This window comes from Lontra canadensis, unplaced genomic scaffold (assembly GCF_010015895.1).
Source record: "Lontra canadensis isolate GAN:19392208 unplaced genomic scaffold, GSC_riverotter_1.0 scaffold22, whole genome shotgun sequence".
NCBI lineage: Eukaryota > Metazoa > Chordata > Mammalia > Carnivora > Mustelidae > Lontra > Lontra canadensis.
In genome coordinates this window covers 11,224,817-11,239,192 of record NW_022631016.1, presented here as the reverse complement: position 1 = coordinate 11,239,192, position 14,376 = coordinate 11,224,817, and the positions used below count along the sequence as shown (strand labels likewise).

Below are 14,376 nucleotides of genomic sequence, written 5' to 3'. Positions count from 1 at the left end.
CGAAATGGGATCATTTTACCATATGCCCTCCCTAACTGGCAAAGCCGAATCTGAAAATCAAATGGAAGCGACCACAGGCCTGTGAGAGTGATCAGACACTCCAAGCACTTGGAAAACAGAAACGACCACCTACTGCTATCTGCTTCCCCACCCTTGTTTGTGACAAAGACAATCATCTGGGTGCCAGGGGGGCTGGGTGAGCTGAAAGGCCAGCACGGGAAGCACAGAAGCCGCGGCCTGAGCAGAAGCTGCGAGCCAGGAGCAGGAGTAGGTAGTTCGGGACTTCAGACCGCACCCAGTGTGCGCATAGATCGTGATGCGGTTTCAGGTCCAAGCAGCGGGGTTCGGAGAGGAGCCGTTCCCGCACGCGCGGCACGTTCTCTAGCCTGAAACCGTGCACGTGTCTGGTGCCCTGATCAAGGAGGAGTAAGGCCTGGGGAAGTACCTCGTTATTCTGGGGTGGGTGAGAAAAGATGCCTTGATAGGACGAAAGGAAGTCTCTGAAGGACATACTGGGCAGGGCCACAAATCAGTCAGTGTCATGAAGTAACAGCCACGCAAGTATGTGTAAGAGGGGACAGAAGGAGAAGCATGTCAGAGCGGCGCCCAGCCGAGAGGGCATGCCGCGTGGGCGCTGCAGCACTGGAGGGCGGAAGCCGCAGACACCGGATCAAGGACAAGGTGAGGCACAGAAGCTGTGGCTGGAGAGAGGGCCCACACAGAGACCAAGGTCAGAGCAGGAACCTCAACGACCCAGGTATTTACATGAAGTCAACTTGGTGAAAGAGATTTTGAGATGAGGGATTTTCTTTTTTCATTTTATGTCCTGACATCACCAAAACATAAAACACTCTTCCTGACGTGTCAAATTTGGGAAGAGCTCCTCCTCACCCCCACGTCATTCTGAGAGCAACCACTTTCCCCTCTGAAAGTCTACAGTTAGTCAAAGTGTAATTCCTCCTTCAGTCTTCAAGTCTCTGGCGACAGAGAGCACTGACGTAGTCTGTCCTCCCTATCCCAAGGGTAACACTTCAGTCCTTGGACTCCGCCAGCGTGGCAGGATCTGAAACTCCTTCCACACCAGCTCACTCTCCTCTGAACAACGCCCCCGCCCCCCGCCCCCGCCTTGTGAAGTGGGGACTGGATAGCAAAGGTGACCTCACATGGGATCCAACCAGCAGTGCACAATGAGATGACCGCCCCCCCCAACCCCGCATCGGGATTTTTTTTCAGTGCTTTTGCTCATTACAGCCATGGGGCACAACACTATTGCTCACTCTGTTCATAAACATGTGTAGGGTGGTTGTTTTAACAAGTGCTATGCCCCGCCTACATGACCCTTACTCTATAACCTGTCTAGATGTGTGTTTATGATTCAAAAGACTCATAGTAAAACCCATGAATGACATTGCTGTGATGGATTTTGACTTATTCCTGCTGACATGTTTTGGGATCCTATATATTTTACAGACCCTGGCCTAGGCTTTGATAAGCATGCCTTCTGTGCCAATCCACCCACTCACAGGCTTTCTGCATGGGGACAGAGGCATACAGGGGAGACATCATTCCCCAGCCTCGCTGAAGCCACTCACTGAAACCCCCCATGATGATGGTCTCACTGGCAAGGCTTTTAAGGTAGTCACAATTATTTCTGCTGCACCAAGTCTACCCTTGCTTTGTGGCCATTTTGCCCATTTTCAAGATACATAGCTCTCCATACAACAAAGGTGAGCTTTCAGAGTGCCTAAGTTCCAATGAGCAATCTTTCCAGATGTCACACTGGGACACAGAAGTTCCAAATACATTAGTGGAGTCCGTTCAAAGACAGGACAACTTCACAGGATGCTCACCTACAGAAGGTGACAACCAGGGATGACACCCGCACGTCCGCTAGGTCTCAGGTCCAACTAGGATGTCTGATCTACCATCTCCCGTGGCCACCACTATTAGCAAATCTGATCCAACCGCAGGTCTGGACTGGAAATTACTTCCTTAACTCACAAACCGGAGATGACGCATAATACCTTACTATCGAGCACTTTCTTCTGGCATCTTCCACTTGGGGAGCGGCACTGGAGAATAATGACAGGGTTGGTCTTGTGATAAGGGACTCCCTCAGCTGACATTTTTTTCCAGCCATTCAGCAGTCTGATTCTAGTGACTGCACTAACAGACTGCCCATACTTTCCTATTTCGTCTACAAATTAAATGTCAAATGTCTGATCAAATGCCCACTAATTACACTGCCTGCCCTTCATCAAACCCAGTAAAGAATAAAATCAAGTTAACGTGCTATAAATTGTTTGCTCACTTCTTTCTCTACTGGTGGTTTATAAACTGCCTTTTCTAGAACTCTGCCTAGGGCTGACCTCACCTGAGTGCTATGTGAACCCCACCTTCTGCATCTCCCCAGTATGTCTCCCCTCACATTTCCTTAAAGATTAACAGAGCCAACCATCAAGTTCTCTCACTACCCAGGGGTCTAATTTTTCTTGTAACAAAGACTTGAGCTCACTTAGAAGAAGTAAGCCCTTTCTTACAAAACCTTCACTCATTTTGATCTTCCCCTTCTTCTAAGTCTGAAAAGTGGCCTCCTTGAGGAGAACTAAAAAAGCAAAGTGAAAGTGCATGAAGTCTGCTTTCTACTCGCGTCCACAGACTTCACTAGCGCCAGGCAGAAAGCCCAGCCCTTCCTTGATCTTGGGGTTCTGAATTTTGGGCTTCAAAGAGAGGAAAACAAACAATAACAAAACCAAAAAAGCATTTTCTTATCTAGAGATTTTAAGCTTTCCTGACAAAATCCTCATTATGTTGTTGGTGATCAACCTTTCTACCACTTACTCAATAAGAACAATAATCAGTTACAAACAATACGTGCCAGAAATGCACATGGATGATGTGTTTCTCGCAGTTAACCGAGACCTAGCCCATTTGATTTATGAAGCCAAGTATCAAAATAAAAATTAAGAATATTAAAAATACCCCCTCAAAAAAAGAATATTAAAAATGCCCTATTGCAAGTCTAACAAGCAAATCAGATTCTGCATACATCCACTTTCAGCTGGGCATTTTAAGACCTAGCACACGGCACTGGCTTGACATTCAGTTCAAGTGCTTCCCCTTTCTATTATATCAACTGAGGCCAATCTACAAACAATGCTTTAAGCAGACATTTGCAACTCTCCACTGAGGGCTGACCCTTCAACAAGAAATTGTAAAATGTGGAGTCAATGCAGTAACAGATTTTCAATCCCCACTGTAATTCTGAGTTACAAATAAAGATAATACAGTGCACCATTCATTCATTCATTCTTCTAATAATCACCTACGAAGTGACCAGTACATGTCAGGTATGTGAGCATTCACTGTTCTTCTCTGCACTAACGTCTAATTACTCTGTTGACATTAAAATTTTCTACCCTGAAAATGTTGGACCAATATTAAGAAACAGAAAATTCATGAATTTAAACCGGTTTAAAACTATTCTACAGGGCGCCTGGGTGGCTCAGTGGGTTAAAGCCTCTGCCTTTGGCTCAGGTCGTGATCCCAAGGTCCTGGGATCGAGCCCCGCATCGGGCTCTCTGCTCAGCAGAGAGCCTGCTTCCCCCTCTCTCTGCCTGCGTCTCTGCCTACTTGTGATCTCTGTCAGATAAATAAATAAATCTTAAAAAACAACAACAACAAAAAAACTATTCTACAGGAAAAAATTCTTGTTTTACCTGAAACTATTTGGATAGAAGGAACTTCCCTTTGGATGATAACATCCCTCTTTCCCCACAGTCTAACAAAATGTTTCTCACTTATTTGGTGAAAAAACACTCACTTATTTTGTAGCTTTGGCTGGTAACAAAAGTACTGAGTGATGTCTACAAGGGAACACATGGCAGTACGGACGATCCTGAAAGAGCCAACTCAGTACTGACAGAGTGGGGCCAGGGACCGAGCAGGGCCGGGGACAGAGCACGGCCAGGGACAGAGTGTACATTCCAGGAAGTCTTCCTTCCACCTCGGATCCTAAACACCGGGGCCAGGACAAGGTGCTTCTCAAGGAGAGGGCCCACGAGCAGCTCGCAAAGTTTCTGTTACACAAAGATGAGTGAGGAAAAGATCAGCCCACACCGGGGTAGCTCATGCTGAACTCGGCCTCATGCTGTCCGTGTCCCACAAGCTACAGATGGCCCGAGGAGGCCAGTGGGACACGTCCCAGCAGCTCCTCCAAGAGGGCGCCGCGGTCGCTACCACACCCACAGCTGCGCTCAGCTGAGCCGCACGCCCAAGAACCTTAGCGTTCCCATCCTGCAGGCGGGAAAGCCGAGGCTCTCCAGAGCACTTTGCCCCAAGTCCCTCAGCCAGACCAGGGCACACGGTACTCTGATATACTCTGTTAATTATTTTAATAAAGATTATATGTTTACAGAAAGAAAGCTTGAATGCCGAGGACATACCCGTACCATGAAACACTAGGCAGTAATGAAGAAAGAACTATTGATGGGTCTCAAGGGAATTCCTGTGCAGTAAAAAGGTCACCCAGAGTACGATCCCGTTACGTAACAGTTCCGAATGACAAATCACAGTCGGAGAGCAACAGGTCAGTGTCTGCCAGGGCTCAGAGATGCCGTCGCGGTCAGGTGTGAGCAGGAGGTGTATCGGGGGGTGACGGAACAATTCTGTAGGATTCCGTATGTTGAAAGTGGCACTGGTCACATGAATGTACACACGGTAACAGTGCACAGAGCTAACCACACGCCTGCTCACACACGCCAGCGGGTGCACACCTGTGGCACTGACATAAGCTCTATGGGGCCGAGCAAAGTCACTTCCCGGCTTTCATCACAAACTGTGGTTACATAAAACATGACACGGTGGGGGGGTTCTGGGAGAAGGGGCACAGACCTCCTTGTCCATTTCTTTCTTGCTAACTTCCTGTGAACTTATAATTATTTCAGACTGAAAGCTAAAGAAGAAAGATGGGAACGTGTTTGTAGGCATCACATCGTCTTTGGAGGTAAATACGTGGGGGCGGCATTGGGAAAGGAAGAATGTGTCAATCATCTCAGATGACGCAGACACAGGAGTCCTCGGCAAAAGCACAGCCAAGCAGGACGAAATGAAAGGCTCGGAAGTGGGAGTCACCTTGTGGAGAACGGAGCCCAGGGCAGGTAGGAGAGCTGGAGGGCTCCGAGAGCTGATGTGTCTTGTCCCCTGGGACAGGCGTGCCGGGGGGGAGTGGGCTCTGCCAGTGAGGACAGGAGTCCAGTGGGAGGGCAGCTGGTCTATGCAAGGAACTGCACATACCAACCGAGAATTTTCCTGAACGAGGTTAACCAGCAGATGCCCCATCTCTCTCCAGCAACACCAGAGAAAGGAGAGAAAAGAAATCTGGGGTGTTTTTTTAAAAGCAGGGGGCTGACTGAGAAAGCACTGGGGCCGTTTCAACACACTCCTGGAGCAAACTAGGTGACGGGCCGAGGAGAGGTGGCACCGAGAGCTCCATCCCCCAGGGAGCTACGCAGCGCCCGCTTCCTGGAAACCCTCCCCGAGCACGGTGACCACAGCGCAAAGTCCATGAGGGCTCTGGCCCTGCTCCCCGCGGAGAGGGAGCACTGTTCCGTGCATAAAGAAAGAAGTCTACTTGCTTAACTGTAGGCATGAAAATGATGCCAGACAGGTAGGCTGTGGCAAAAAAATCACCAGGTGTTTGGGAGGTCTTTGCTTTTGACTTCTGAATAAAATGAAAGGTTCCTCTTTTCCCAAGCATTACCCCAAACAAAAACTCGTCCCTGTTCAGTGTATAAGTTTTGCAGAAACAGAACCAAAAGGCTGCTTTACTTACACCCAGCAAGAGTCATAGCCCACTTGAAATGGGAATGGTCTTCCCTGGGAAACCAAGGCTTTCAGGAATCCAGCAAACAAAACCGACTCAAGGCCACTGAATCAAATCCAGAAATAAACCGCCACCTGGTTGCCTCAAATAACCCACAAATTTCAAAGGTAATTATCAATTAACTCAGGACCTAATTTTGAGAACGAAGTATGGATGGATGAAAATAACGATGCTTGTGCTATATTTGGAAATGGAGAGATGTCCCTCTATCGTTAAATCTTAGAATGGTCAGCTAGAAATAGGTATCATTTCTTCCCCATGCTGACAGGGGCTATGCTCAGTCTGGAAGGCAGGCTAACAAGTGAGATGCACAGATAAGTGACACATAGTTTTCTGGTCAAGGAAATTCACATCCACCACGGAAAACAAACAAGGGACTAAAACAGACAACACACACAAAAACAGAAGTACGTTTTTCCACTGGTCATTCATCTTTGTCCTGGCATGTGACGGCTGGCCAGGGAAACTCCCTCCTGGAATGGAGTGAAAGAGCAAATATGTGATTCAACAGTGGGAAAAAGCCTCGAAAGGAAAGGAGGGCAGGTAACCCAGGAATGAGAAAGGGAGAGTACAGTCCGAGCTGCTGTGACTAAAACGCAGACAGACTGAGAGGTAGAAGACAAAATGCAGGAGGAGAAAACTCCTAAGATAAAATCCAAATTCTTATTAGGCTAATCAGCATTCTTTTGAAATACTACTTTAAAAACACTGTCAAAAGGAAAAAGGAGACTATCAGTCTTCCAGCTTTCTGAGAGGAGGTAAAACACCTCAAAAATTGCTTTTAGAGGGGGAAAAAAAAAAAACTCGGAAGGGTCCCAGAATGCTTCCAAATCTGGGTTCAGGGGTGAAATTGAGGCTAATACCTCTACTAACCACCTTCTGCATTTAATCTCAAGGTAGAAAATATTTCCCCGGGGCGCCTGTGTGGCTCAGTCATTAAGCGTCTACCTTCAGCTCAGGTCATGATCCCGGGGTCCTGGGATTGAGCCCTACATCGGGCTCCCTGCTCAGCGGGAAGCCTGCTTCTCCCTCTCCCATTCCCCCTGCTTGTGTTCCGTCTCTGGCTGCCTCTCTCTGTCAAACAAATAAATAAAACCTTAACCCCCCCACCAAAATTTCCTCTCTGTTCTCTTCCCAGGAATGGGAATTCTATATTACGTCCTCTGGGGTTAGGACAGCAAGGAGTCCAGAGGTCTTGCACAGAAACCACGTGCTTAGTCTGCAGCAATGTGTAACCACCAACCCCCTTCTAGGTGGGATTCTTTTTTTTTTTTTTTTAAGATTTTATTTATTTATTTGAAAGAGAGGCAGTGAGAGAGAGCATGAGCAAGGAGAAGGTCAGAGGGAGAAGCAGACTCCCTGTGGAGCTGGGAGCCCGATGCGGGACTCGATCCCGGGACTCGAGGATCATGACCTGAGCCGAAAGCAGTTGTCCAACCAACTGAGCCACCCAGGCGTCCCCTAGGTGGGATTCTTAAGAAGAATCCCCAACCCAGCCCTGAGCCGACATCACCTTGATTCAGCACTTTTAATGTTAGTTGTTCATTATGTGCTCATCAGTGAGCCAGAAATTTACCGCAAAAGGGGAGGGCCACTGCTGGGCTGCAGAGGAAGCAAGACACCAGCAGGGCTGGGCATGGGGCAGGGGTGGGGGATTGTTAACCTACACACCACACCCACCACCACCACCACCGGAGAAGCCTTTGAAAGTGAACTTGCAAAAAGCTTCATGTATTTGCCTAACTGAAAAAAGACAACATGCTTTTTCTCTCATCTACGTAATTTTAAATTGTATGATCTGCTAGAAAAAAAATTGATTCAGATAGCAGAGATCTTTCAGCAATTTTTCATTCCTGATATGTTAAACTATTAAGTAATTTTATGCAAACAGGTATTCAATTAGTATGACTTCCTCTCCTTGGCTGCTCGTTCACTTTTCATCTCATTTTTAACTAAATTTGTTCTAAGCGGATCTAAGTTTTCATTCAATAAGCAGTTTCAAAACACAGTGACTGAAGAAATCATTCCTTCCTGCATAAAACCTACCAAATACCCCTGGGGGTCTTTGGGCATGATGGATAAGGCACAGAGAAAGGAGACAGAGAAAAATTCTGGAGCTGGTCAGTAAAAAAATGAATGTCCTCTGAGACCGGCTGGGGCTAAAAATGAAGTCCAAGCACATGGCAGGGAAGAAATCGGGCAGTGTTCCATGCCTGTGTGTGGCCTGCCTCCCGGCCACCCTGCCTGCCAGGTACCCCCCCAGCTGGCCACCAGGGGAGCCCTTCCTCGCCTCCCATCACTCAGGAAGAACCAAGTCAGGGTCAACATGTCAGCTTCCCTGCCACTGTGACAGCTTCTCATAGAAAAACAAAAGAATGAATGCACTGAAAATTCTCAAATTGTGACAGTGCATCACTTCACCTTGAAACCAGGTTTGAGGACTCCACAGTCCATCAATCTCATCAATGCTGGAGGTTCCCACAGCCTAAGTCGATGAAAACAAAATGTGTTTTCACTTTTCAATAAACTTCCAGGCCTAGTGACAAGACAGACCCTGCTGTTTGTGAACTGTTTTTATTCTAAGATTTTTAAATTTAATTTTATTTTTTTAAATTTATTTAATTTATTATTTATTTATTTATTATATTTATTTTATTTATATTATTTTATTTTATTTTAAGATTTTTATTCTAAAAATGCTACAGACGTAAAAAACAGACGAACACAAACAGAGTCTCTGGGGGGCAGCTTTTGTAAAATGCTTTGCTTCTAGCTTCCTTTAGTGTCTGCTTTTTGAAAACTGTAACCAAGTTGAAAACGTGATGTAAATCATGAATGCTGCTCTGTGTAAAAAGTCTTCTCTGTCCTAGAGGCAAGTTAAATCTTCACCAGTCCTGCTGAAGAGCATCAGTAGGCATGTCACAGAGACAAATGTCGGATTACCAGCACGGGGTTCGGCTGCACTTCTTCCCTCTCCCGCCGCACAGGCCCCCCTGGGGCCACAGCAGCCCCTGTGGCCCCCGCTGGCTGTGCTTCCTTGGGAGAAGCTGCTCTCGGCTCCCCGCTGCTGGCTGGGGCTGGCTGCCGCAGCTTACTGAGCAAAGACACGGTCTGCTTTTTCACACATATCACCTTCCCCCTCCCAACTTGGAGGTTCAAATGCGTAAGATAAAGAGAAGTTAATGTATCCACACTGAGGAGAAAGAGGGAGAAACGACAACTGTGCTGCAACTAGGCCAAGGGCTATGACAGGTGCATGGAAAGGAAGGTCCAGAAAGGGCAAGGGAAACCACTAACTGCCTGGGGAAGGGAAGGGAAGCAGTTAAGTCCAAGTTTCAGGGGGGTCTGAGTGCCACAGGTTTGTGGACACTGTCCTGAGTACGAGGGGCTGGAGGAAAAGTGAAAGCAAGGCCACAAGGACGTTGAGAGGTTTCAGGCTGGTGCCCGATGTACAGAGTCACTGATGGCTCGAAAGCAAGGCTATGACCTGGTCAAATGTGTCTTTCTGGTGGCGGTGCTGTGGAGGCTGGGGAAGGAGCTGCCAGCGGAGGGAGGCCAGGTGGTGGTCACGGCTTGAACTGAGCAGAGTGAAGAACTTACAGCCCCCGCTACCTCTGGAACTAGGAATTGCTGTGGACAAACGGAGCATGTGGACGTCTCCTCAGAATGACCACGTAGCTTCAGTTTCTCCACAGATGCGGTAAAGTCATTTTTCGTTATGGCATTATTAAGGGAAGGCGAAGAAAGGAGCGGAGTTGGTTTTCTCCTCCGACGGCCAAGCCTACCACCATCCTGGGTGCAAATGAAGTACAAGGTCTTGGGGCCTCCAGTTTGCCACATGGGCTCATAGAGTTTCAGAGTAAGAGCGAAGGATGCCCTTCCCGGAGCCAAGCTTTCAAGTTACGAATGGCCTGGCTGAAGACTGACTGCCCAAGAACCTAGAACGGGCAGTGAAGTCCTCTCCTCCTGAACACATCTATTGGTTCCTGATCTCTGATGCCCCTCCTGTTTCTCCAGCGGCCTTACTCTTTCTAGATTCTTCTTCCCAGCCTGTGCCTATAAGCCTTCATGTGTTTAATTCCAAATTACCTAGAAGGACTCCTTAATTCCAATTTATAAAGAGTTTGAAGTAGAGAATATTTTTTCCCCTTAGAAATAAGATGCAGTAAAGTTGATATGCTTACTGAATTTGTAAGCCCTTTTTTTTTCTCAAAAGCTACAGGAGTGGGGCACCTGGGTGGCTCAGTGGGTTAAGCCCCTGTCTTTAGCTCAGGTCATGATCCCAGGGTACTGGGATCAAGCCCCACATCGGGCTCTCTGCTCAGCAGGGAGCCTGCTTCCCCTTCTCTCTCTGCCTGCCTCTCGGCCTACTTGTGATCTCTGTCAAAAAAACAAAATCAAAAAAAAAAAAAGAAAGCTACAGGAGTTTCTTGAATTGTAATTTTATGTGATTTCTACTAAGAATAACACACACAAAAGCATAATTAGTATCTCCCTATTTCTCATATAGTTTAAATATCGTTATCAGATAACATATATTCATTTCATATATTTCAAACAACGTTTCATATAACATTATCTCTTACAATGAGGTAAGTACATTAACAAGAGCAGACCTATGACATTAGCATTAATATTATTATGGCCAGGTTGGCCTTGCTACCTTTACATTTAATATTACGTAAAATTCACTTCTCTGGGAATCTGAGAGTAGTCCCACAGTCTGATAAGATCAGAAGCCAACCATGACGTTGGCCACATGACAGACTAATACACAGAAAGGAAACCCAGCTCCGACCACAACGTTCAAGTCATTTACTGACGCTAAAATGGCCATGCTCTGTTCTCTCTCCCAAGTTAAAGGCAGCACCTTCAGCTCGACATTTCCCGGCTCACTGGCTACTCCATGCCTCATCGGCCAGCCCAGCTCTCACGGGTCCACTGCTGCAGACACACAGGCTTCCACCTCACCTGGCAGAGGCATGGCCATCCCCGTGGGGCTAGAGGCTAGGAAGACCAGCCAGAAGCCTAGCGCACCCCTCCCCACAACCCCGTCCTCGCTGGCTCGCGCAGTGCAGATGGGCTACAACTCATCATTGGCCACCTCTGGTCCACTTTCTCACACCACAACCAGTCCACACTCTTCCCCAGGAGTTCACAGAGCCTCTCAGACCCTTACCTCCTTGACATGGCTATGAAAGGACACGGACATGTCCAGCAGGATCTTGCGCTGCTCCACGCGCCGAACAAAATCCTGTATCCGGTCTTCAAGCTGATGGGCAGCCTGATAAATCTCTTCTGGGTCACATTCCCCCGTCTGAGCCAGCTGTTCTGCTGCTTCTAGTAATTTATCCGCGTTGGTGTATGTGTTCTGCACAAGGGAAAATCCAGAGAAACAGAGGGTGAATTTAAAAAAAAAAAAAAAAATCCAGCTGGGCCTCCTACCAGACTGCAACTGAGTCAATTTGGGACATTCCTGATCATTTCTGTAAATCCAACAGAAAAAAAAAATGATGGAAAGAGAGGACTTTAGGAGTTCAATATACCTCTGTCAGCAGCTTTTCCCATTACTGTTCTAGAAAGTTAAACACCAAACTTTCTGGCAAAGCCCTTCTTTCTCCAGCACTGGTGGGGTGTCTGCAGCAGCTTCTGGCTGCCCCCTGACTCACAGAGGGCCTTCCACTTCTTGTTGCCGCACACCCAAGACAGCCCCGAGCACGAATGCCCACTTCACTTTCCCTTCCAGTCTTGTGACGGAATGCAGGGTTCCAGTTTTGTTTTTCAGTATGATGTACGATTTTAAAATTCCCCAAATGCAAGTGGAAAGATTAGGTTGCAAATACAAGTTGCCGTCTTCTTAACATGTTTCTACTTATCAGTAATCTGTGCTTATCTTTTTTCTACTTAAGGGGACATATGTTTTTGAGAAAAAGGAAATAACCATAATAGCTTATACATAACAGTCAGAGTTTTAAAGAACTGAAAATTATGTGTAAACAGGCATCAAAAACACTTTGACAATTATTCCATTTTAATTCATGATAAATGAAAGGCTGCAAATGGGTTCCATAGATACAGAGGTGTGTTAGAGGCCTGACTTTGTTCGTGGAGCTGCTGGAGAGGGGCTGGCCGGCAAGGGCCGGGGGCAGCCCAGACAGGCGGGAGGGCTTCAGCGCAGTGCGAGACGGGAGGAAGGTCTTCCAGGAAGGCCCCCAGAGCAGGCTGCCGATCCCCCGAGAAACAGGTGGAATCCCTCATCCTTCTCCAACATGAGAGTCCCACAGCTGAGCAGGGTGGGCGTCTCATCAGTGGCCCAGAGTGTGGGGCGGTGTCCCTGGCAGAGAGCCTGAGCCTGGAGAAGGCCGAGGGCGCCCCTGCACAGGCAGCCTCCCCCTGGGGAGACTGATCACATCCAGGGACATTCATCTCCTCAGCCGACAGGTTAAGGATAATGAGAGGCAGAGTCCTCACCTCAGAGAAGGGCCTGACAAATACAGACAAGGGGAAAAGCTGAGTTGACCTGTGTGACTGGGCTAGAATTAGAGGTATGAGTGTGAATACATGGTTTTCACAGATGTGTGAACGGGCTCCTCTCTCCTCTGTCCCCTGAGAAGGCCCGGTAGCAGCAATGACCCAAGAGCTGTCAGCGTGCTTAGCACCCGGCTTCCCAGCCGGGAGTCACCGTTCTCCTCCACAAGGAACCAGGGCTCCTGGAGACACGGCTGACTCGGGGCGGGGGTGGGCGGTGGAGTACAAGATGAGGCTGTGGCGACTTACTGTATCCACGAGTAAGGAAATGCTTAAGAACAGTGTGGGTGGGTCAGGACACAGATGGCAGCTTCGGCTCCCCCTGGCCCAATCAGGGATGGTTTGAGAGTAAACAGTGATAGCAACAGAGGATAATCCACCAAAAACAAGAGGAAACCACGAGTCCATGCAGACATAAACAAATAAATAAAATTGGCTGAGGAACAGGATATTTATAGAATTTCAGAGTAGCTCCCCGCTAAGTGTTTACTAATTACAAAGGGCAGCGGAGACTCATCTCATGATGGAGAACGTGGCTGACCCCACTTTAACCGAGAAATCCGCCTGAACAGCATACGTAGCAGGACAAGTTGAAGTCGGGTGCCAACGGGTGGGAAGACACAGGGACTTGGCGGCCCTGATGCGCCGGCTGAAGACGGATGTAGAGGCAGAACGTACTCACGACCGAACGTCAGACAGACGCAGAGTGAGAAGCAGGCCCAAAATAATGGGCTTGAGATCTTCCGAAGTGTCAGGTCACCAAAGCTCAGAACAACCAGGCGCGTGCTACAAACTCGGGGACAGCTGAGGTGAGATGGCTCAAGGCCACAGCTGATTCTGCACTGGGTCCTTTGGCCATAAAGGACATCACGGGGTCCGGGGACCAGCACATAAGCCTGCAGCAGGGCTCACTTCCTGATTTTGACAGTGGCATTGGGGGGGTACAGCCAAATGTCCCTTCCTGCTAGGAAATACATGCTAAAGTCAATGGCTTAACGGAGGGTTAAGTTCTTTGTGCTGTACTTCCAACTTTCCTGCAAGTTAAAAAAAAATTTTTTTAAACAAGTATAAATACAGCTTGATAGGTAGGAGATGGTCTCAGGAAGGATGGTCGTGATGCACTGAACAGAGCAGCAGGAGCCCCAGGCGTCAGCATCAGGGCAGAAGCCGTCCCTCCCGGGGCACGCTGGAAGTGGGGGTGCACTGTCTACAGAGAATTTGGAAGTGTCCATAAAAACCAACGAAAAGTCAGTCTATGCTTTTACCATCAGCACAGGCTGCACGCCCACCTCTCCCTGCGCCAGAGCCACAAGCACTTACCGGGCCTTGGGTCTACACCTCAGCACAGCCCCTTCCTTCTATAGATCAGGACACTGAGGCCTGCAGGGCAGTCACTGGGCTGGGCCAGAGGCTGAGTGTGGATCCTGTGCCCCCGCCCCCCGCAATGTTCAGCCCACGGAGTTTCAGGCAGCATTGTCCACGCACTGCCAAGAGGCGAAGCTCATCGCCGTCTCTCCCTGCCCATCTGAAAACCCGTTTTCAGGAGACTTTTCTTTTTGGTGTTCTGCATTATTAACTGAGGATCTTTGAACTCTTTCTGGAAATGAGTGAAGAGATGTCAAAGGACCCAATCCTTTAAAATACACCACTTATGGCCAAAGCTGGAAAGTGCATCCGTGTACGTCTCACATGGTCTCTGGAAACAACTACCCAAAGTCCTTTGAAAGCGCAGATTCCGATCTGACTGCAGAACTCAACTCTGCCACGGAGGGGCTGTCCGTGCACTCTGACAGGACCTCCTCGGAAGCTAAGTCAGAGCGACCCTGAGCGGAGCAGAGATGGTGAAAGGGCCACTTCAGAAGAGCTTTGTAATGACAGCAGCACGTTTCATAAACTCCGCTCTCCATCCTGCGCAACTCCAGACCTCCCCATCCCCCAGGCATGTCTGGCACCCTGCCAAGGAG

At 48.3% G+C, this 14,376-nt stretch overlaps 1 protein-coding gene across 4 annotated transcripts in view; it reads right to left on the bottom strand.

Moving 5' to 3' along the window:
* TRIO (trio Rho guanine nucleotide exchange factor) overlaps positions 1-14,376 on the bottom strand; it is a 223,969-nt gene that overhangs the window by 141,277 nt on the left and 68,316 nt on the right. For all 4 annotated transcript variants that reach the window (XM_032861881.1, XM_032861883.1, XM_032861882.1 and 1 more), the window contains exon 10: positions 11,064-11,255. In XM_032861881.1, coding sequence (XP_032717772.1) covers positions 11,064-11,255 — 192 coding nt within the window. The remainder of the gene's footprint in view (positions 1-11,063; positions 11,256-14,376) is intronic.